The sequence below is a fragment of the Protomyctophum parallelum genome, assembly GCF_964188405.1.
Source record: "Protomyctophum parallelum genome assembly, chromosome: 5".
Lineage (NCBI taxonomy): Eukaryota > Metazoa > Chordata > Actinopteri > Myctophiformes > Myctophidae > Protomyctophum > Protomyctophum parallelum.
In genome coordinates this window covers 30,754,677-30,778,482 of record NC_139702.1, presented here as the reverse complement: position 1 = coordinate 30,778,482, position 23,806 = coordinate 30,754,677, and the positions used below count along the sequence as shown (strand labels likewise).

The 23,806-nt window shown below is 44.2% G+C and overlaps 2 protein-coding genes across 2 annotated transcripts in view; both read right to left on the bottom strand.

Moving 5' to 3' along the window:
- Positions 1 to 23,806, bottom strand: part of LOC310859515 (glutamate receptor ionotropic, NMDA 2A-like) — a gene marked incomplete at its 3' end in the record, with an annotated part of 245,531 nt that overhangs the window by 84,402 nt on the left and 137,323 nt on the right. Inside the window, exons 4-6 of the mRNA XM_083766099.1 lie at positions 20,638 to 20,804; positions 15,133 to 15,270; positions 8,916 to 9,015 (exon numbers count right to left, since the gene is read on the bottom strand). Of these exons, the coding sequence (XP_083622225.1) occupies positions 8,916 to 9,015; positions 15,133 to 15,270; positions 20,638 to 20,804 (405 nt within the window). The remainder of the gene's footprint in view (positions 1 to 8,915; positions 9,016 to 15,132; positions 15,271 to 20,637; positions 20,805 to 23,806) is intronic.
- LOC310859157 (copine-3-like) lies at positions 10,977 to 12,557 on the bottom strand (the record flags this gene model as incomplete). Its single annotated transcript, XM_083765556.1, has 1 exon — positions 10,977 to 12,557. One exon carries the CDS (start codon positions 12,555 to 12,557, stop codon positions 10,977 to 10,979), a length of 1,581 nt encoding a protein of 526 aa, XP_083621682.1.

Genomic DNA, 23,806 nt, shown 5'->3' with positions numbered 1-23,806 from the left:
CCCCACACAACCAGCTGAAACCAATATGGCAGGCCTAAGGCCAACGCCGGTCCTTCCAGAACAGAACTCAGCAGCAAAAAAAATAAAATAAAGATGCCGCGCTGCCTTATTTCCAGACAACATTTCTGATTAGGGTCCGAGGCGAGGTTGTTTTTTACTGGTGGTGTGAGCAGTCGAGTGAATAGACCATCCACACTTCTCAGCTGCGGCCCCCGAGGCTATGGTCCGACAAGAGGCTGACATTTTGTGTTCAAAATAGAATTTGAGGGCTTTCGACTCGCCTCGGGTAACGTCATAGGGATTAATCTCAAATGTGTGTCAACATGCTAGGCTGTGCACACAGCCCCGAGTTCGCGTTACATTTAAATTACCAGTAGGTTTAAAACTTTTCCTTTTTTTGTGACTATATGGCTTGTCTTCAAGAAAGGGAACAGGTGTTAGATGGCGTAAGATCAAACGCAATACACAATACAATATTTAAACATTTTAAGGACGTGTCATTACACATTTTGTCATTTCCATGGGAACAAAATGTGACGGCTACTTAGATAACAGTGTAACACTGTCAGTGATGCGTGTGTGACAATAATGCAAAACATAGTTTGTCTGGGGTTTAAATAATGCATGTTTTGTGCATGCTAAATATAACTGTGGGATCAGACAAACGGGTCTAGAAACTAAAATAAAGCGTGATCCTTTCGGGCTTCATTGCTGAATAGTATCATTAGCCACAGCGCAAAAAGACAGAGAAAGTGGATAAAACATTGCTCACCCTGCATGTCTGCCATGTTTATTACATGTCACACAAACATGGAATTCTCGACTTGATGAATAATAATAATAATAATGAATTGCATTTTATAGCCCTTTTCTATGCACTACGTGCCTACTCAAAGTGCTTTACAATGGTTCATTCATTCATACATTGGGAGGTGAAGCGGCGAACAGTCGACGCCAGCGTCCTCACTTCCCACCCCCAATCCAACCCTTGATGCTGAGTGTCAAGCAGGGAGGCACTGGGTCCCATTACTTAGAGTCTTTGGTATGACCCGGCCGGGGATCGAACCCCGACCTCCCAGTCTCAGGGCGGACACTCTAACCACAAGGCCACTGAGCAGGTGGCCTTGATATATCAACCTGATATATCAGCTTGATATATCAACCTGGCTGGAATGTATTATATTCGTTAAATATGAAGACTCACAGACAATATTCTTTGCGTTCTACCACAAGCCATCCTTCATTTCATTTTCAGTTTAGTAAATCTAAGCCTCTTTTCTTCCCCACAGAGAACGTTTCCTCTTTGACAACATGACAACATGGCACAGCGGGCTACTAACTAACTAGCAATGGGATCTGTTAAATTAATTATTGTCTCCACCAGGCCGAAGGCATGGGGGAAGAGTATGTTTTTTGTCTCCACCAGGCCGAAGGCATGGGGGGAGACTCGGAGAGTATGTTTTGCACTCCGTCCGTCCGTCCGTGTGTCCGTGAGCAGCTAATCTCGGCCACCGTTAACCCGGTCGATGCCAAATTTTGCACACACACTCCCTGGATGCCAACGATGAACCTCTGCCCCAAACTTTCCAGAACGGCCTGTTATAGCGCCACCAGGAGGCCGCTTTGTGCAAAACAAGTTTTTGCACAGTACACCTATAGATTTTGTCCAAACATCGCGCAAATTGGTACACAGTCTCTCTAGAGCCATTCAACGAAACCGGTCTTTCAGATTTCGAGGGAGGGCAGAATCCATTTCTTGCGACCGACCGTCGGTCGTTACGCACCGTCGGCCGGTCTTTTATAGGTCGGCCGGTCGGTCCGAATGCAATTTTAGCGGCCGACGTCGGCCGGCCGGTGCGATGGGTCGGCCGGTCCGTATGTGCGTCGGCCGGTCCGTATGTGCGTCGGCCGGTCAGTATTTACGTCGGGCGGTCAGTATTTACGTCGGCCGGTCAGTATTTACGTCGGCCGGTCTGTGTTCACGTCGGCCGGTCCGTATGTGCGTCGGCCGGTCCGTGATTAGGTCTTTCTTCATATTTTTTTTTTCTGCTCTCGTTGCAAAAGATAAGTCCAGTGGAACACTTCTTTGTAATGTATGGCTTCCGTAGTGTCGCGGTCTATGCTGTCGCCTCTCAATTTTTTTTGGCTGGGGAAGTTAGTTCGAATCACGCTCGCGGCAGACAACTTTTTTTATATTTTAGACAGACAGACAGACAGACAGACAGCCTGCCTGCCTATCAAATAATTAATAATGTATTAATTATTTTAAATAGCCGTTTTTTTAAATCTCCTCTCCTCACCTGGGCCGCTCAGGTATAAGCGCTCCTCCTGGCTTTGATAGCGCAGGACGTTAGACATACGGGAGGGTGTGTCCGTGAGCAGCTAATCTCGGCCACTGTTAACCCGGTCGATGCCAAATTTTGCACACACACTCCCTGGATGCCAACGATGAACCTCTGCCCCAAACTTTCCAGAATGGCCTGTTATAGCGCCACCAGGAGGCCGCTTTGTGCAAAACAAGTTTTTGCACAGTACACCTATAGATTTTGTCCAAACATCGCGCAAATTGGTACACAGTCTCTCTAGAGCCATTCAACGAAACCGGTCTTTCAGATTTCGAGTGAGGGCAGAATCCATTTCTTGCGACCGACCGTCGGTCGTTACGCACCGTCGGCCGGTCTTTTATAGGTCGGCCGGTCGGTCCGAATGCAATTTTAGCGGCCGACGTATTTCACGTCGGACGGCCGGTGCGATGGGTCGGCCGGTCCGTATGTGCGTCGGCCGGTCCGTATGTGCGTTGGCCGGTCAGTATTTACGTCGGGCGGTCAGTATTTACGTCGGCCGGTCAGTATTTACGTCGGCCGGTCTGTGTTCACGTCGGCCGGTCCGTATGTGCGTCGGCCGGTCCGTGATTAGGTCTTTCTTCATATTTTTTTTTTCTGCTCTCGTTGCAAAAGATAAGTCCAGTGGAACACTTCTTTGTAATGTATGGCTTCCGTAGTGTCGCGGTCTATGCTGTCGCCTCTCAATTTTTTTTGGCTGGGGAAGTTAGTTCGAATCACGCTCGCGGCAGACAACTTTTTTTATATTTTAGACAGACAGACAGACAGACAGACAGACAGCCTGCCTATCAAATAATTAATAATGTATTAATTCTTTTAAATAGCCGTTTTTTTAAATCTCTTCTCCTCACCTGGGCCGCTCAGGTATAAGCGCTCCTCCTGGCTTTGATAGCGCAGGACGTTAGACATACGGGAGGGGAGGTGCGTGCGTGCGGGGGTAAATGTGTCAAGTCACGTGATTAGGTCTTTCTTCATATATATTTTTTTCTGCTCTCATTGCAAAAGATAAGTCCAGTGGAACACTTCTTTTTAGTAATGTATGGCTTCCGTAGTGTCGCGGTCTATGCTGTCGCCTCTCGATTTCTTTTGGCTGGGGAAGTTAGTTCGAATCACGCTCGCGGCAGACAAAAAATATTATATTTTAAAAAATAGCCGTATGGAATTAATACATTATTTGATAGGCAGGCAGACAGGCAGGCAGGCAGGCAGGCAGTCTGTCTGTCTGTCTGTCTGTCTAAAATATAATATTTTTTGTCTGCCGCGAGCGTGATTCGAACTAACTTCCCCAGCCAAAAAAAATTGAGAGGCGACAGCATAGACCGCAACACTACGGAAGCCATACATTACAAAGAAGTGTTCCACTGGACTTATCTTTTGCAACGAGAGCAGAAAAAAATATATATGAAGAAAGACCTAATCACGTGACTTGACACATTTACCCCCGCACGCACGCATGCACGCACCTCCCCTCCCGTATGTCTAACGTCCTGCGCTATCAAAGCCAGGAGGAGCGCTTATACCTGAGCGGCCCAGGTGAGGAGAGGAGATTTAAAAAAAACGGCTATTTAAAATAATTAATACATTATTAATTATTTGATAGGCAGGCAGGCTGTCTGTCTGTCTGTCTGTATGTATGTCTGTCTGTCTGTCTGTCTGTCTAAAATATAATAATTTTTGTCTGCCGCGAGCGTGATTCGAACTAACTTCCCCAGCCAAAAAAAATTGAGAGGCGACAGCATAGACCGCGACACTACGGAAGCCATACATTGCAAAGAAGTGTTCCACTGGACTTATCTTTTGCAACGAGAGCAGTAAAAAAATAATATGAAGAAAGACCTAATCACGGACCGGCCGACGCACATACGGACCGGTCGACGTGAACACAGACCGGCCGACGTAAATACTGACCGGCCGACGTAAATACTGACCGGCCGACGTAAAAACTGACCGGCCGACGCACATACGGACCGGCCGACGCACATACGGACCGGCCGACGTGAACACAGACCGACCGACGTAAAGACGGACCGGAATGCCACATGAACAATTTCAACTCAGCCTCAAGGTGGCGCTATAACTGGCCGAAAAGTGTTTTTACCTCTAACTGCACGGATCTGTGGATAATTTATCCAACCACCAGATGAAGGCAAGCTGCAATGTCCTACATTCCTATCCTGGTGGAGACCTGTGCCCAGAAGGGCACTTTTTCTAGTTTTCTATCAAGTACACATGCCATGAAGCCTTGAATGCATGGAGATTTGTTTTTGTCGCATTCCTGAGCCAATCATTTGATGACAAAGAGTCTCAGCTGAGAGAGACTCTTTGAGTCATCAGCGCCCATACTCTGGGGTTGACTCTATCAGCGCCCATACTCTAGTAGTACAGCAGATAATAGGAACGATCTTTCACTCAGTGATACAAGCGTGAAATTTGGCATGAACATGCCTCTGGGTCACCTCTTTAACAAATTTCACGCTTGTATCACCAAGCGAACAACCGTTCCAATGATCTTCTATATTTCACGATTTTTGTGTGCGTGTGTACATCTGTAATCCACGTAACCCGAGAACCGTTCGCCCCACCGACTTCAAATTCGACACACACGTTCCACACACCCACAGGGAGTGCAGTGCCCGGTCTCGAGTCGGCCGCACCCACGGTTGTCCAGAACCGCCACAAAAGGCCTTTTTTATTTGGCGGCCATCTTGAAAAATTACCGCCATATTGGATTTTTCGCTGGCTCGGTTAAAAAAGTTAAAGAGGTGACCCAGAGGCATGTTCATGCCAAATGTCACGCTTGTATCACCAAGCGAACAACCGTTCCAATGATCTTCTATATTTCACGATTTTTGTGTGCGTGTGTACATCTGTAATCCACGTAACCCGAGAACCGTTCGCCCCACCGACTTCAAATTCGACACACACGTTCCACACACCCACAGGGAGTGCAGTGCCCAGTCTCGAGTCGGCCGCACCCACGGTTGTCCAGAACCGCCACAAAAGTTTTTTTTTATTTGGCGGCCATCTTGAAAAATGACCGCCATTTTGGAATTTGCGTTGGCTCGGTTAAAAAAGTTAAAGAGGTGACCCAGAGGCATGTTCATGCCAAATTTCACGCTTGTATCACAGAGTGAAAGGTTCTCTCACAATATGGCTGTTAGCCGCTGTACTATAGGTGAAGTTGGCAAAACGGCCTTTCTGTGTGGAGCTTGCATGTTCTTGCATGGTCTCTATCCTGGTCTCTCTATACTAGGAACTGGTTTGAATAACGTGTTCCTTCCACTCGCTATAGGTCATACCGGGGAAACTCCCCCCCTGTCAGGTGATAAGAAGCGCTCTGCTTTTTTGATTGATTGATTGATTGAAATATTTATTAACAGTTTGCAGAATTACAGTACATTTCAAGCACTGTGAGTGGACGACCCAATTAAGCATTACACTTGTTTACAACAGGGTCCACATTGTTCAATTCATCAAAATCTCTCTCAAAATGCTCTCTCCTCATGCATTGAAGGAAGCATGAACTCAGCTTGGAGCTCTTCCCAGGTTGGCAGAGGGAGAGTAGCGCCCAGGATTACAGCTCAGGCAATTGGGACCGGGTGATGAATCGGTTACAAAATATTGACTCAGGAATGCGACAAAAATTAAATAATCTCCGTGAATTCAAGGTTTCATTGATGGAAAACGAGTCATTTTTGGGGTGAAGTACTCCTTAAACCTAATGGTCACATGACAGCTAGGGGTGTGCAGCTGGCGGTAAAACAAACCAAAACGCCCTTAACCCTTTTTTTTCTTTTTCTTTTTCAACCAGACCTTGTTTTTAAATCAAGTGCAAACTCAGCCCAGATGGTATCAGTTGCCTGGGAGCCTGTAAACAAGCGCACCATCATGCTGCTCATGTTTACAGACATCCCACATGCAAACTGCACCGTAATGCCTTTTTTTGGACATTCACATTCGTCAAGCACTGGGAATGAGCTCATTTAACCCACCAAGACCTGTATGGGTCGATTCTGCAAATGCCTTCTTTCCAAAGTGACGCGCAAAGTGACAGCTTGTATATCTGCATTTTTTTTAATAGCCAACCCCCCTAAAAATAGAAACATTATACAGATGCTTTCCCGGTTTTTAAAGAGAAATTAAGTGGAGCCTACGATTTTTAACCAACACACATAGAAGGTCACACATTACTCCTGTGCTTGCGGCCTTGCACTATCGACAATCGACAATCGACTCCAGAATTCAATTTAAAATTGTATTAATTACCTATAAATCTCTCCATGGGCTGGGCCCAATTTATTTAAGTGAACTGGTGCACCCCAAGGTAAATATGAGACACCTTAGGTCTTCTCACTATCCCCGCTACTAAGCTGCGAACCAAAGGAGATCGAGCTTACGCATTTGTTGCACCTACGCTGTGGAATGACTTACCACTTTACTTGAGAAATGCTGTGTCTGTTGAGATCTTTAAGAAGCTACTAAAAACTAATTTGTACCACGAACATTTTGGTTTGCTTTAGTGATTATTTCTATTTTATGTTGATTTGTACTGTTCTGTTTCTGTTTTAGGTACTGTCTTTGCTGCTCTTTTTCTTATTTCATTGTTGGTTTATCTCTGATTGTGATGTTCTTGTTTTATTCCTATTATTTTATTGTACAGCACCTTGTAACAACTGTTACAGAGGCGCTTTATACATAAAATTACCTTACCTTACCTTTTCAAAGCCACTCGCTGCTGGCAAAAAAAAAAAAAAAAAGGTTTTCCCCATGACACGGGGACACATTTTGTCTGCAACACTCCACGCTTGTTTTGTTTTTCTGTCCGTTTTGTTTTTTTGTTGTATCTTCATCATTTTATAGCGATTTTGAATATTAAAAGGGCTGGCATTATAAGCTGAGGCTTCTGCCAAACACTCCCTTTTGGTCAAAAAGAAAAGAAAAACCCAGAATACATTGTATAAGGTGTGTTTATTTTAAATGACCAATAAACTTGAACGGCGTAGAATCCTGCAGTCTGTCTGCGTGGGTGGGCCTCCTCAGAAAGAGAGCGGACGGGATAGCGAGCCACAGAATATTGGGAGGAGGCTAATATAAAGACACTACTTTACATGCTTCTCTACACCTTCATCATTTGGGGGCTCACTTGCAATATGCTGGGGCTCTCATGGTGGGCCTCAGCATATTACAAGTGGGCCCCCAAATAATTGGCAAGACACGAGGGCCCAATCGAGGGCACCTTATGCCATATTACATTTATAATTGTATTAAATAGTTATTAAAACTAAGATCAGAGAACAAATTAATACAGTTTTAGCTTCACTGCATTGACTCCCGGTTGTTCTTAGGATTGATTTTAAAATTATTTTACTTGTGTTTATAAAGCTCTCAATGGTCTCGCACCTTCCTACCTACACGACTGCCTGCCTAGATATGTCCCCTCCCTATATGGCCCCCCCTCAGATCCCCCACTGCTGACTTGCTCGATGTGCCTAACAAAATGGCAACTAAAAACACGGTGAGGCATCTTTGTGCTTCTCTCTCGCACCTCCGTACCTCCGTGACTGCCTACCTAGATATGTCCCTAGCCGCCCCCTCAGGTCCTCCAATGCTGGCCTACTTGAAGTGCCTAAAAGAATGTGCACAAAAAAGTATGGTGAGGCAGCTTTTTGCTTCTATGACCCAACAGCCTGGAATAAACTTCCATTCGAGCTCAGACACGCACCCTCTGTAGACATTTTTAAATCTCAACTCAAGACTCACCTCTTCACCCTTGCTTTTAGTTGAGTTTTATTTTTATTTTTATTTTTTTATGTGTTTTTATTTATTTTATGTTCTTATATTCGGTTTTGTTCTCTGCTATTGTTCTATCATTTTAACTACTTGTGTTTTATTGTATTTTATTTTTGTGTCCTGCCCTGTGAAGCACTTTGAGCTGCATTTATGTATGAAAAGTGCTATACAAATAAAGTTTATTATTATTACGGGCAGACGCCACAAACTTTATGCTATACCTTCGACAGGCAGCCTCTGTAGACATGCCTTACTTAAAATACTTGTTGGAATTCATGTCCTCACTGAATTTTATTACCGCTATTATTTTAATGTCGTTTTATGCTTTTGCATTTGTTTTTTCTCTACTTTGAGCTGTACTTCATGGGGTTCGACAACCTATACCTCAAACCCTAAACCTATCCCTAACCTTCTTAGGCATTTTTTTATACAAAACATTTTAAATATGTGTAAATAGCCAATCTACAGCCTTCATCAATATTTAAAATGTTTATGTAAAATAAATCATTGTCGTGTGATGTTTTGAGTGTTTGTGATAGAGGGCGCTCTTCCACAACCTGTGAATTAATCTACGACTTCCGGATCAGATGCCAACAATATGTTACATGTGAAATAATGTGAACAAAACAAATTGATCACCTATCAAATCATAATATAGGATTTCACAGAAATAAAAATGTCTCTGCTTTCTGTTCCCATTTAGCGTTTTTGGAAAGCAAATATATATTCAACTGCCAATTAACTAAAGAACAGAACGCATGAGCTCCATATAGGCCTCCTTACCTCTGGGGTAAAGTCTGGGTTTCCGGTGGTCAGACTGGAGACGATCCAGATGTACCCAGCTCCCGTCAGGCCTAAGGAACGTGCCTCCTCCAGTATGTACCTGTCAAAAACAGAAGACAATAAACTACTAGTACAGAGCAGGGGTCTTCAACAAGGGGACCGGGACCACTTCGACCCTATACCGTCACTATTTTGAGGCAGAAAATAGCAGATCTACAAGAGAGAGAGAGAGAGAGAGAGAGAGAGAGAGAGAGAGAGAGAGAGAGCTATACGGAGACAGATAGACATGGAAACAGAGGGAGGATAATAAGCCATGAAGAATCATTTGGTGGAAGATTTGCCTAGCATCTGTGATATTTATAACAGTCACGTTCTAAAAGGATGGGGCTGGAAATAACCAGGGATCCCTCAAATCCAGCCAATGCACTTTATTTTGTCCCACTCTCTTTATCAAGACCAGAACGACTCGTTTTCCATAACTGCACATATCCTGAGGGCAAGCAGGCTGCATGCGCGGGCCCTTACATTTCATCTCATAATAACAGCTGTGTCCCCTATAGTGTGTCTTATGTACTTTGCTGGAGTATTTTCGTCGTGGTTCTGTCATGTTTTGACCCCTGTGTCCGTCCGTGTGTCTGTTCATGTGTGTGTGTGTGCGTGTGTGTGTGTGTGTGTGTGTGTGTGTTCGTCTGTTAACAGCTAACCTCCGGCACCGTTCAACCAATCAGCATGAAACCCCTGGATGCCAAAGCAGAACCCAGTGCCCATATTGTTCATGTTGACCTGTTATAGCACCACCAGCAAGCCGAACACATTTTTGGCTAAAACTCTTACAGATTAGGGGCTCCATTTTCGTCACCGCTAAACCCCTTATCCCTAAACTTCTTTGCCTTTTTTTTCTACTATTTTGCAAAACATTTTTTAATAGTAAAAATGGCCAGTCTACAAGCTCACAACGTGTCAATGTAGATTGGCTAGTTGAACTATTCAAAAATGTTTTTCAAAATAGTAAAAAAAAAAGGCAAAGAAGTTTAGGGATAAGGGGCTTCATTTTCGTCACCGCAAAACCCCTTATCCCTAAACTTCTTTCCCTTTTATTTACTATTTTGAAAAACATTTTTGAATAGTTCAACTAGCCAATCTACATTGACACGTTGTGAGCTTGTGAATTTTAACTATTCAAAAATGTTTTGCAAAATAGTAAAAAAAAGGCAAAGACGTTTAGGGATAAGGGGTTTAGCGGTGACGAAAATGGACCAAACATGATTCGACACGTAGTGAGCATGGATATCGGCAAATTAAGAAAACTAAAAAACTATGAAATAATGTGCTTTTTTAGCATTTAACACCCATCCCTATGTACATGACTGTGTGGCCATGCACTGTTCCAACCTGGTCTCCGTAACACAATGGTGATATTTATATTTACAAAAAAACACACTTCTGTGAAGTGAGGGGCGCTCTTATCATCATACATCATCATACACCACATTCTGTGCTCCGCCAATCAAATCATCATCACTACAGTATGTGGTACACACAGACACACAAAGCTGGCCAGTCAAATCATCACAAATGTGGTACACACAAACACACAAAGCTGGGCATAGGCCCTCAAAAAATACGGTAGACTTTCTTTATATCTTGGAATATAAGAACTGTGATGCAAGAAATAAAAATCACACTCATGTGAAGTGAGGTGCACCAAGATTTTGGGGGTTGATGTTCTCATATCCATGAGAAATTAATTTACAAAATGTATTTATATGAGTGAGATGACTCATTTACGACAATCATTTACGGCCCTAAATAAACATTAAAGTCCATAGACTTGGCTGGCAATGGGGAATTTTATAATTATACCTGTAAAGGCTCTAAACAAGCATTAATAGTCCATAGCCACATCGGAAAGCCATGCATTGGAGGGTATGAGGCATTTGACTAGGGTTGGTTGAAGCAAGGTTTGGAGACAGGCTGATGTTGTTGTTGGTTCATGAAACTGGAAACCAACCGGTCTGGGACGTTCTGTCAACACATTTCGAAGTCAACACTTGTCCCCTATCAGGGACTGGGATCATGGGGTGGCTTCAGTTTGAACGAACTGAAGAAGGAGGCCACTTGTTGAGGCAACTCGGCCAGCACACTTTGGGCTAGAGCCTCTCTGGGAGCGTTCTGGAACTGTCTGAAGGGCACAAACTGGACGATGTCTCTCATGACGGGCTCGCCGGTCTCGGAGCGCAGGCGACCGTCGTCTCCGTCCAGGAACTGCATGGCGCCAAAGTCAGCCTCGCCCACCCCTACGATGATGATGGACATGGGCAGCTGGGAGGCGTTGACGATGGCGCTGCGCGTCCTGTCCATGTCTGTGATCACCCCGTCGGTGATGATGAGCAGGACAAAGTAGTTGGCCGCCGTGGTTTGCTGGAGAGCCTGTCTGGCGAAGCAGGCCACGTGGTTGATGACGGGGGAGAAGTTGGTCGGACCGAAGAGCTTCACCTGCGGCAAACACGCCGTGTAGGCTTCCACCACCCCTTCTATGCCTGCACAGAACGGGTTTGACGGGTTGAAATTCAAGGGGAACTCGTGGGAAACCTTCCACGACGGTGGAATCTTGGCCCCGAAGCCGAAAGCTGGGAACATCTTGTCACTGTCGTAGTCCTGAATGACATTGCCCACGGACCAGATGGCGGATAGGTACTCGTTGACACCCTGCGGGCTGATGGAGTGGAGAGACTGGGGGGACCTGGGGTCGCCATTGGAGCTAGTGAAGTCCACCGCCACGGTGAAGTTGAGCTGACAGCCTCCCATGATGTAATCCAGGAAGGTATATACCTTCACCACCTGGCAAAGCTTCACGCTAATGATGCCAGAGTTCTTATAACTCAACTTCTTCTGTTTCTTTTTACGGTCGACGCATTCAAACTCCACCGGAGAGCTTCTGGAGGCTTTCAGAAGGTGTGAGAGTGAGGTCTCAAAGACCCCGATGAGGCCGTGTGGGCTGTGGAGGTCGTGGTTGTAACACTTCACATGTATTGGCCTCTCGAAGTCTCCTCTGCAGAGAGACTGCATCGGGATGCGGAATGGCCGCCATGTTGGGTTCAGGCTGCACTTCACCACCTCTGTTCTGTGGGCCAGCTGCCAGCCCTTCTTTGTGTGCTTGTAGAACTCCAGGTACGGGTCAGAATGGCCAAATGTTTGTTTGTCCTTGTTGTCAAGCTTCCTGGCTTCCACCTCAAAATTCACCCAACGGTTGTCTTGTATCTCTTCAGCACTGATACTGATGGTCGCTTTTCCAGCCGTCTTCTTGTTCCTCAGCACCAGCGGCCGGGTATATTTCCTAGCGGAAACCAAATGGCCCAGAGTACACTCCAGCTCTCCCAGGAAGTCGTCGTCGCCCAGGTCCACGTCGTAGATCCCAAACTTCAGCTTCTGGACCGTCTCAAAGCGGTAATCGACCACAAACTTTCTGGCAAACCTTGGATTGAGGGAGTTGCGCACCGTCTCTGTGCGTCCCAGTTCACACCACTGGGACCTGGAGCCGCTGGTCAGCAGGACACACTTTGAACAGAGGTCTCCTCCGTTCAACAGATTGTCACAGCTGACGGTCAGCTCCACCTTGGTGGAACACTCAGCAGAAGCCATGTCCGTCCGATGCAAAGAAAGGCTCTCGGCAGACTGGTTGAGAAGTGGTAGTGTGGTGTGGTCCTACGGTTTCATCCAAGCTGCCTCGAGAATGCATCAACCAGTATGATGTCAGCCATCCCCAAATATGGACAATCTTCTACTTAACCTCTTAAATCCCAGGGGGGTCCAGGAGGTAAAATCTAAAATATCGGAGTTTGGAACCTGAGACCTTGACCAGCCCCATTTACCCGTGATCTTATCATCGTACTGTACATCATCATAAATCCCGGCTGGGCTATTTAGTTTTTCCTCCTCCCACGCCGTGCCTTCCAACCTGAAGGAATGGCGAGGGAGTAGTGCTTTTTTTATGCCCAGGACCCCCCTGTGTGTCTGTGTGTGTGTGTGTGTGTGTGTGTGTGTGTGTGTGTGTGTGTGTGTGTGTGTGTGTGTGTGTGTGTGTGTGTGTGTGTGTGTGTGTGTGTGTGTGTGTGTGTGTGTGCGTGCGTGCGCACGCGCGCTTGTTGAGCTCAACAAACCAATCAAATAATTTATCTACCAGCATAGATGTAGGAAAATAAAATGATTTACTACAGGACCAATTTATTGGCTAAAAGTTATAGATTATTTTTTTGGTTCACAAAGTCAAGCTGTGAGTGACCAGCAATGAGTCCGTCTGTACTTCTCTTTGCTCGCCCACCATCAGATTTACTGTCTATCTGGGCAAAGAGCAGTGGTGTAAAGTAACTAAGTACATTTAGTACTGTACTTAAGTAAAATGTTTGAGGTATTTTTACTCTACATACAGTACAATTGTCAGTACTGTTGCATCTATTCCACTACATCTCAGAGGCAAATATTGTACTTTTACTCCACTACAATTTGAAAACGTTAGTTACTAGTATAGTTACTTTGTAGATTTCGATAATTATTACAAAACATACATTGACCACTTCAGCCCTATATATATTTCTGCCATTTGAACATACGTTGCATCGCAACACATTGTGAGCTCGGCTGATTTCGGCACCATATGCATGCATAGTCAAATTGCTGTCTATCGTTGTTGTGGGGTGGAAACCTATTATGTCTAAAACTGTAGCTTTCCAGGAATAAACAATAGCAGATCTACAAACCCGACTTTGTGGGACACTGTAGTATGTATAGTAGTAAAAACCGAACAAACATTCAAACTTAAAATATGGAGATGAGAGGTCCGACAGCCGCAATGTGCTATGATTAATGTAGAGAAGGTGGAGGTCCATCTTAATGCTCCCAAATATATGAATTTATTGAAGTGTTTTTACCGCCTCAATAAATACATATTTTTGGGAGCATTAACACAGTGTGCAGACTTTCTCCTTCAGTGTTACCTACTGTATTTTGATTCAGCACTAGGGAAGTCCCGATCACGTTATTTTGCTCCCGATCCAATTCTGATCATTTGATTTTGAGTATCTTCCGATACCGATTTTTCCCGATCCGATATTTATTTATTTATAACACTTATGTCACATCACATTAGTATAATATCCAAAATCACAGACAATATCCAGTCCCCCTGAGTGAGGGGTATGATGTTCGCGAGACCCGAAACCCCGATGACCTTGGGATACATCACTGAGGATACATCCCAGTTGCATCCATGCAATGCATTTTCGTTCCGAGGTATTCTATTTATAGTGACTCATAGAATAGACTATGTGACAACCAGGTATAGTCTGGTGACCACTGGGAGCAGTATAGGTTAGCGCCCCAGCCTGCATCCTCCGTGAGGAGGAAGCCCAAAAACCTTCGATGAGGCCTTTAGGAGGGCCATTCGAGCCGCAAGTGGAGCCTGCAGTGCTATACCGTTGCCCAGCGGTGGAGCCTGCAGAACCATTGCGGCTCAAGAATCCACCACTCCTGAATGAAGTGTCTGGTGCTGGGAGTCTGGTGCAACGCACAGGTCCTCGCTGTACTCCTGGTGAGAGCAGGAGTGGACCTGGTGAGACGTAGGAGGGGCCCGGACAGGAGTCAACCCACAGAGCCTAGTCCCTCCACATGCCAGAATTGTACCTCATAGTCATAGTAGTTCCGGAGTGGTTCCAACGGATTGTGTGGCCCTGGTCTTTCCCTAGTGGGTCTGATCGAGGGTATAGCTACTTGATCTCCCCGGCTGGGTCACCTGAGTGAGGGGTATGATGTTCGTGAGACCCGAAACCCCGATGACCTATCACTGAGGATATGTCCCATGCAGTTGCATCCATGCGATGTATTTTCGTTCTCATGTTAATCTTTAATATATATTCCTTTTTGTTATTGTGGCTACAATGTTGAGTCACCCAAACAAAATAATTGTATTCGTAGCGTGTACTTGTGTACTACAAGATGTAACAAATCAAATCTTGGAGACTTGAAGTGCATTTTATATTGTATTGTTTTGATTTGTCGACTGAATGTCTCCCGATTTTTCATTGAAATATAAATTATTGAGTCTTGAGACAGACCAACGCAGAGAGAGAGAGAGAGAGAGAGAGAGAGAGAGAGAGAGAGAGAGAGAGAGGGGTGGTGGGACAGGGGGAAGGGGGGGGGGGGGTGGGACAGGTACACTCACATAGCTTCATCCTTGGAGCAGTATAGCAGGATGACAGGACTCTGGATCCTCTTCAGGGCAACGTGTGATTTAGAGTTCTGGTCCCCCCCGTCGACGGCGTCTAATGTCACCACACTCTGCAGGTCCCAGCGCACAAAGCTGTACAAGCAGGTTTTTAAGGGTTAGTTTTTGGACTTGAAGCTGTAGGATATACTGTATTGCCATTGATATAGTGGTTGACAGTTGCTTTGGTGAGGGGTGATACAGTATGTGTCCGGTCATTGGGCAGGGGTCTGGAGGCCACTCGTAAAAAATAAATTCACCAACCAAAGTAGCATTATGTTGACCTATTTCTACCATATAGAGCAACTTTTATTCAACTCTGACCCCTCACATGGAGCTATTTTTTAAACTATCACTATGCCAGCAGTAACAGCAGCACAAAACAATAGCCCCATGTGACAGAGGGGTCAAAGTCATAGAGTAATAAAAGGATAGAGGCCAAACCGGAGCGACAGCCCCGCCCCCCTGCTATTCATTTCAGTGAAAGTTGCTCAGTGGCGTTTTGAAGCACCCGGAAGAACACTCTACTTCAAACGAGCACTCACTGTTGAACTCCAGCGGCACGGGGTCCGCCTGCAGTCCCACCTCTGACCAGTAGGGCTTCAACGTTGGAGAGCCTCATTGGGGGCTTGGTTAAAGTAGTTGCACGATAGAAATAGGTCAACAATAAAAAAAGGACGCTAGTTTTGTGGATTTGTTAGTTTTGTGGATTCATTTATTTTTAATGCGTGGCCCCCAGACCCCCACCATAATGATGGGAACTACTTAATATTCACCAAGACCAGACCAGAACTCCCACCACGGGACTCAGGCAACCAATTAATGCTTTTGCAACCACTATATTATTGGCAAGTATTTCCTACAGCTTTAAGTCCAAGAATCTGAACTAACCCTTTTCAGCATAGAAGGAGTTCTTAGGGAAAACATATGCTTATTTTTTTAACTACAAATGAAAAACAAACAGGGACAGAACTTTGCACACAAGCCTAAGCCATGGTTAAATGTTAAGCATTCGATTCGATATTCAATTTTTATTTAATTCTAATTATTAGGATATTGACTATTGATTTATAAGGAGAAACACGTATAACTAAGTAACTATCCGTTTTATTTGAATAAGAAATATAAATAACAAATGTTTAACATGAAAATTACATAAACTTTGGGGTTTTATCAACTGTCATTGACATCAGATTCAGATTCACATTCACTTTAGATTTTTCTTTAAGAAGATTAGTTAACGTTCTTTGAAAAGTTACGTTATTTCGGTAGCCTACAACAAAACAATCCCCTACCCTCACACTTGGAACTTTGACTCCTTATCACTTATACTCACCATACAGGCATTTGTAAAACATTGTAATAACAACTTTGAAAGGGTTGACTTCACAAATGAAAAAAAAGAAAAAAAAGAAAAGCTATATAACAATAAAAGAGGGAAGAAAGTGGGATGCATACTTAGTTTAGACTAGTCATTGGTTAGACATGGGTTAAGGTTAGGTTTAGGTGTGCTGCCCCGTGGGAGGTTAGGTTTAGGGTGAGGGTTTGAGATAGGTTGTAGTTGTAGGACTAATGACTGGTCTAACCAATGACTAGTCTAAACCAAAAACTGTCTAAACCCAAGAAAGTACATAAATGGTGCATTACATGAGACTAAAGAGTGAATGATAATATTGTTGTTGTAAAGGAATATGGTAATAAAGATGAGAAATTGATGCGTAGAAACATTTGTAGTGAAAGGAGATAAAAAGAAAGGAAAGGGAGGAAACAATTAAAGCAGTGGTTTTCAACCAGTGGTCCGGGTATACCAAATAGACCCTTATAGACATTTAACGCTTGAGAGCGTAAAATTAAACCAAATGGACCCTTACAGGTTAATTTGGTTCATTTGTATGATCTCCAGAGTTACATTATTGTTAAACATAACTAGTATTAGCATCAGTAGCATTACTCAATTCAAGTCTACACAATTAGAGAATGTAGAAGAATTGTTATTTTAAACAACGTTTGCCTGTTCCCTCTACTACGGTGCTATATACCAACATCAATACAACATGGAATTGTGGACACAATCATATTCAACGACAAACAAAAATATTCTAAGTTTTGGGCCTGAGAGGTTTAATGTCATCAAATGGTGCTCAAATGCCCAATAAATAATGGCCCTTGGCATGAGAAATGTTGAAAACCACTGAATTAAAGGATTAAAGAGGGGGGGGGGGGGGTGGTGGTGGTGTGCAGGGCGGGAGGGAAATACAAAAGTTGAGAGGTAAAGCCGTATCAGGAAGAATTGACAGGTTGTTAAAGGAGAACTCCGGATTAACCATGTTGTCTTTATACCTTAATCTGATGTTATTCATATCCAATAACAAGTGGTACAGGTGAAACATTACATAACAACATCCATATAGCACACTGCAGCTCCAACCGGGCACGCAGGGTCATACGCTGAATGGGACTGAGGGACTGCCATTGGATTTTCGTTGAATTATAGCTTCAAATTGACATATTGGTTGTTCAGTTTGACCCACCAGTTTTGGAGATATGGCTTATAGAGTAATGTCTTGCAGAGAAACAGCGAGTTGAGAAAACAGGCTTGAAAGGTTCACTTCTGAGGTCTCTAACATTACACCTGACTACCACTACCACCATGTTTAAGCATTTATTATTTGCATGTCGATTTCAGACACTTATTTCAGACATGCTCTAGTATGTGAAGAGTCTGCCTGTGCTATTAACCTTTCAATAGTTTTTTCTCCTCTGGTGAAAATCTGTAATTTGTGTGATGGCAGTCTCTCAGTCAAATCTGGTCACAAATCGTTAATTTGTATCGCTCAAAAATTATTTTTCTTTCTGCACATCTTTCCTGTCATGATGACCAAATTAGATGCACAGTGTTTTGTCCCAAAGGGGCTTCTGTAGAAAGGCTGAACGAGCCTACAGTATATGACGCAGCGTGCATGTTCTGAGCTAAGGTGCGTTCTCTTCCAGATGGACTTATTTTTATTTAATAATTCTTTTTAACTCTACCACTGGTTGTTTGACTATAATAACATCAGGTTATGGTAAGAAGCACTGGTCAGGAATTCTTCTTTAAAGGTCTGTTGACATTGTTTTAGCCTTCTTCTTTTTAGGTTTTCTGACCACAATTCCACCCAGAAAACCCCTTGATTTTCTGAATAATTAGAATCAAATGTTGCTCCGATTTGCCTGTGGACGGTGATGTCCCATGTGATCCCTCAGTGACATCTGCTGCCAAAATTGTTGTTTTTTCATTGCAGCTCAAAAGGCTCATCAGAACACAGAGAAAACACCAGACCACAGGAAATCCACCGAATGTTCAAAGTTCAGGTTGTTTGAGGGTGTAATCGAGGTCATGAAACCTAAAAGAAAAATGATAAATTAAAACCAATGAAAATGAATGTCATGAAAGGGTTAAGTTACTACGAGACCCCGGGACGAAGTCAATCCTGGCGGAGAGCATCGCGGGGCGTATTCGTATTTGATTTTCAACAGGTTTACAGTAAGAATAGCATTGCATCTTTCAACCAAAGGTCTGGTTTTATAGGCGGCAATGGTGAAGGGTTCTCCTTCGTGCGAGTAGTGATAGGAAGGCTATACCATTCTGGGCTTTTTTGTTACACGTTAAAGGTATTTAGGGAGTACACCAAAGATTGCCACTTTTCAGGACAAGGTTGTACATTTTGGGGAAAGGAGGAGTTGTGTGACTGCAGGACAACGTGACAGATCTGGAAATACCTGGACAGAACAGCGTTTGGAAGAATGAGTTTGGATGGCGCTTCCCTGAAATCAGCAAAAATACCATTAATATAAAGATCCCCTAATCCATACATGGGCAACTGGGGGCCCCCACCTTCACTTAACCCATTTAGGCCTGACGTCGAAATTTATAAAATGTCTTCTAAATCCTGACAGTTTTCTGTCAGGATTTGCGCCACATTTTCACGATAAAAAAAAAAATAGCAGACCAACAAGCTCGTAGCGTGCCACTCGGTGGCGCACTATGAGCTTGTAGATCTGCTATTTTTCAATAGCTAAATTATAACAATGTTTAAAACACCAAAAGGGGTTCCCGCCCAAAATGGGTTAATGCGGCCCACAGGTTAATAGGTTAATTACTTCAGTCTATATTAGTAGCTCAATGACTAGTATTAAAATGTCCTTGCCTTTTTTATGTATTTGTATTTAAGTTTATAAAGTTAACATAAGTATAACTAAATTCATTTGAAATTAAATAAAGTAGCAAAACATAATTCAGGAAAAATAATTCAAAAATAACAAAAATAGCAGATCTACAAGCACAAAACGCGCCGCACCATGAAATATTTTGAGCTTGTAGATTGGATATTTTTGCTAATTTTGTGTGACATAGAATGACGAAGTATAGGGCATTCATTTACGAAAATAAGGAAATACGGAGATAAGAGGTTTGTGCCCTCTGGAGAGTATGTGGACATAATGGCCCTCTCTCCGTTATCAAAGTTTCCCACGCCTGCTGGCCTAATGTAACGAGTCCTGACCCGTACCACAGAGAGTAAGTTGGGTCCAGGAGTAAACAAAGACAAGTGGCCGTTACATATAGGGCTGTGGAAACACAGTTCTTGAAGGCCGAATGAGGACTTGAATGGTGACCATATTTTCAGTGTGTTCATGAGGAATATAGCGTTTCTGGGAGAGATGTGTAGGTTGGTTGTAATTAGAGCAAGTAAGGATGCATCCTGCAGGCATGAACTGGCTTCATTTGGGCTGTGAACCCAAACAGACCAACTCAGAAACATTAGCAGGCCAGTACGGTAGTAATAATCAATTGAACTTCATGGGGAGGGCAAGTCCTCCATCAGGTCTGGGTCTTTTTTTTTAAAGTTATACAACAACAACGACAACCACATGATGGAGAGCCCTGTTACCTGTGGCTGTTCCCCAACTCCAAGGGGTTTCCATCAAAAAGTTGGATGACATGAACACAATGTGATGGTATATATGCATGGTGCACACACATACTAACGCGAGTATGTGTGTTCGTTTTAGTTTATTAGTTGAAATTCTGAATTCAATATTTTTTTTCTTTTTTCTGGAAAAGCCTGCATGGACTGAAGCCTACCATTTATATATATATATATATATATATATATATTCAATGTTAATAAAAAATATACTTTTAAAACAATATGTTAAAAATAGCGACAATAGTTTTATTAAAGATAACAATTTATAGATAGTAGTTAAGTAATTTAACCAAAATAAATGTTTGTCTGTGTGTGTGTGTGTGTGTGTGCGTGCGTGCGTGCGTGCGTGCGTGCGTGTGTGTGTGCGTGCGTGCGTGCGTGCGTGTGTGGCAATGTAAACGTATGTTTTCTCATGCCAATAAAGCCCTTTGAATTGAATTGAATTGTGTGTGTGTGTGTGTGTGGGTGCGTGCGCCGTGCGTGCGTGCGTGTGTACCTGTGGTCCACAGTGCCGCGCAGCGTGCTGATGAAGTCCTGGTATCCGGGGAACTTGGAGGTGACGATGGAGAAAACGTGCCAGTCGTACTCCTCCATGATGGCGAGCATCAGCAGAGCCTCCTGCTGCAGCGCCGCCCCGAACTGGAAGAACGTGGACTTCTCGTCCTGCATGCCCGGGAGGAAGGAAGAAAGACCACCCGACGTTACTCTTAAAGGACCTATTACATAAAATTCAACTTTTTCTATTTCTTTTGTGTTTTTGGGGCTCCCATGTGTGTTTTCTATCCCCACAAATAACCAATTTTGAACAATCAGGCCTTCATGTCATATGGGTCTTTTAATGGAAATTGCTCTCAGGAACAGCTCGGCTGATTTTGGCCTCATCGTGATGTCATCAATGTCACCCTACTTTGTATAATTCCTCCTCTTCTTCAGTCTTCAGTTCCAAATTTGCATTTCCACTTTGTTTACAATGTCCACCATTGTTGATTGTCCAAGCTGGCATGGAATGGAAACAAGATTGGTTTTATCTAGCATCAGTATTATAATGACTCAAATATTAAATAATCTGCATATCAGCACCCCCACCACCTCAGGACATTGTGGTACTGTAGCTAAAACTGCTTTCAAAGTCCAGAAAGAAATGACAAGGCCTGGTTATATCAGAGTGGTGATTGAGGCTCAAACCATTAGAAATAGCTTTGAGGGACATAGACCATATGATTATTAAATATTAAAAGCAGTTTTAAAATGCATGTTATTTTCGCTTTAATTCCTTCACACAATGACCCATCTTTTTAGAGCTTCATTTGTTTGCGCATGTAGTACGTATACGTCACGAAGGTGAGAGCGATGATTTACACTAAGCTGATAAGGTAGAAAAGTTGTACGCTCTAAACTTGAGGATTACAAAACGTATAGCCTCGGAAACCCATGCAGACATTTTTATTTCCAGGAAGAAAGGTTTTTAAAAGTTTAAAAAATCACACCCGTGTGAAGTGAGCGGTGCAACTCCGTGTGGGGGTTCCCGGGGGGGAGTTCCAGACCCACATGAAACGAGCCCAGGGTGCCGGCCCGGTTTCCGGCGAGCCGCCCCGCGTCCGAAACGGTAGAGAAATGACAGTTACGGTCCCTCTACTGTACTGTACTGTACTGTACTGTACTGGCACACCCGAAAGCATCATATATACAGTTAATACGTGCGTGTGTGTTTGTGTGTGCGTTAGGTTGCGCACAAGTGGTGAAAAACAACCATGCTGTTTTCGTGCTCATACCCAGACACCCACCCAGCCAGCCAGCCAGCCACCCACACACACACACACACACGCACACACACAGCTCCGTAACCGTAAGGGAGTGGTTGCACCACCACCAGTCCACAGCTGCTGCTCTCAGTGGTACATTTTGCCATAGTGAGTCTCTCACTGAACGTGCTCCTTCTGTTGACCAGTCCATCATGGAGAGAGAGAGAGAGAGAGAGAGAGAGAGAGAGAGAGAGAGAGAGAGAGAGAGAGAGAGAGAGAGAGGGAGAGGGTGACAGACCTTGTCCATGATGGCATGGAAATGAAAAGGCTCACACACTGATAGAAGGACATTGAGGCTAATTGGATGCAAGAAATATTCATCTTTTGTAATGAATTACAAAAGTGAAACAGGGAGTGGACGTTTGGCTCCTCAGACCAGCATAAACACTGTATGCAGGTTGCGCATGTTGGCTATAAGTAGGCAGTCAGCCAATTAGAGGTAACCATGTTGGCTATAAGAAGGCAGTCTGCCTATTAGAGGTAACCATGTTGGCTATAAGAAGGCAGTCAGCCTATTAGAGGTAACCAATGGTAATGGAGCTGATCGAAGGCACAGGGTGTCATCAATCAGCTCGTCATCATCACGGTTGTGGCCAAAGAGGGCTTGCAAGGAAATAGTACACACCCGATATAACCACCCATGTCTGCCTGCCTGCCTGCCTGCCTGCCTGCCTGCCTGCCTGCCTGCCTGCCTGTCTGTCTGTCAGACAGACAGACAGACAGACAGACAGACAGACAGACAAAAAAACCACACACAGCTTCTTCTTGCAGACTCAAGAAACATGTCTCCTCTCCCTGTTGAACTTTTGCTTCATATCAGCAGAACATAATGCTATAAATATCATGGACTAACTTTGTAATCCTGGTGTGTGTGTGTTTGTGTTTTTCTCACACGCAAACGCATAACGCACAACGACACGACGCCACAGCGGTGCACAGAGTCTCTACCGTCAGTCTTTAAAAGACGTGCGAGCCAAAATGATGCCGGGGCCAGGAGGAGTAGCATAGTGAGCCATCTTAGCGGGATGAAAACCCGGAAAGATGGAATAAACAGTGAAATAAGTTACTAATGATTGCAGTGAGCTGCTCCGCTCCCTTCAGGAAACAACACATAAACAAAGCTTGAGAGAGAGAGAGAGAGAGAGAGAGAGAGAGAGAGAGAGAGAGAGAGAAGGGTGGTGGGGTAAGCAGACGCTTGGTGAAAAGAGGAAAGGAACGGAAAAGAAAGGAAGGGAAAGGAACATGAAAAGAGCTCTGGGAGGAAAGGGAGGTGGAGACACCTGGTGCATGCATGAGACACCTGGGAATGATGGAGACAGACTTGTCTCCATACAGGTTTCTCTCTCTATCCCTTACACGCACGCACGCACACACACACGCACACACACACACAGAAGCTATACGTACATACAGTACACGTGCTGCGCGCACGCGTGCGTGTGTGTGTGTGTGTGTCGCACCCCGCCCTTGCACAGAGGGTATCAAAGGGTGTGTGACACATGAGAACATCAAAGCCGTCATGAAAAACACACACATTGAGAATCATCTGTCAAGCAGTGTCTCCCGCTGTGTGTGTGTGTGTGTGTGTGTGTGTGTGTGTGTGTGTGTGTGTGTGTGTGTGTGTGTGTGTGTGTGTGTGTGCGTGCGCGCCGCTCTATGTGTCGCTCTATAAGAGCCTCTCAGCCCGCGTGGTAGACGAGCACAGAGAGGATGACGCTGTACTTCAAACACATCCATCTGCTTCTCTCCCGTCCGTCTCTTTGCATTATTAGAACGTCACTGTCGGGTGGAAACCTTGTATGTCCAAAACCGCTCCTTTTTCCCCCCGATCATAATTTAACCCATTTAGACAGATCAGATTAA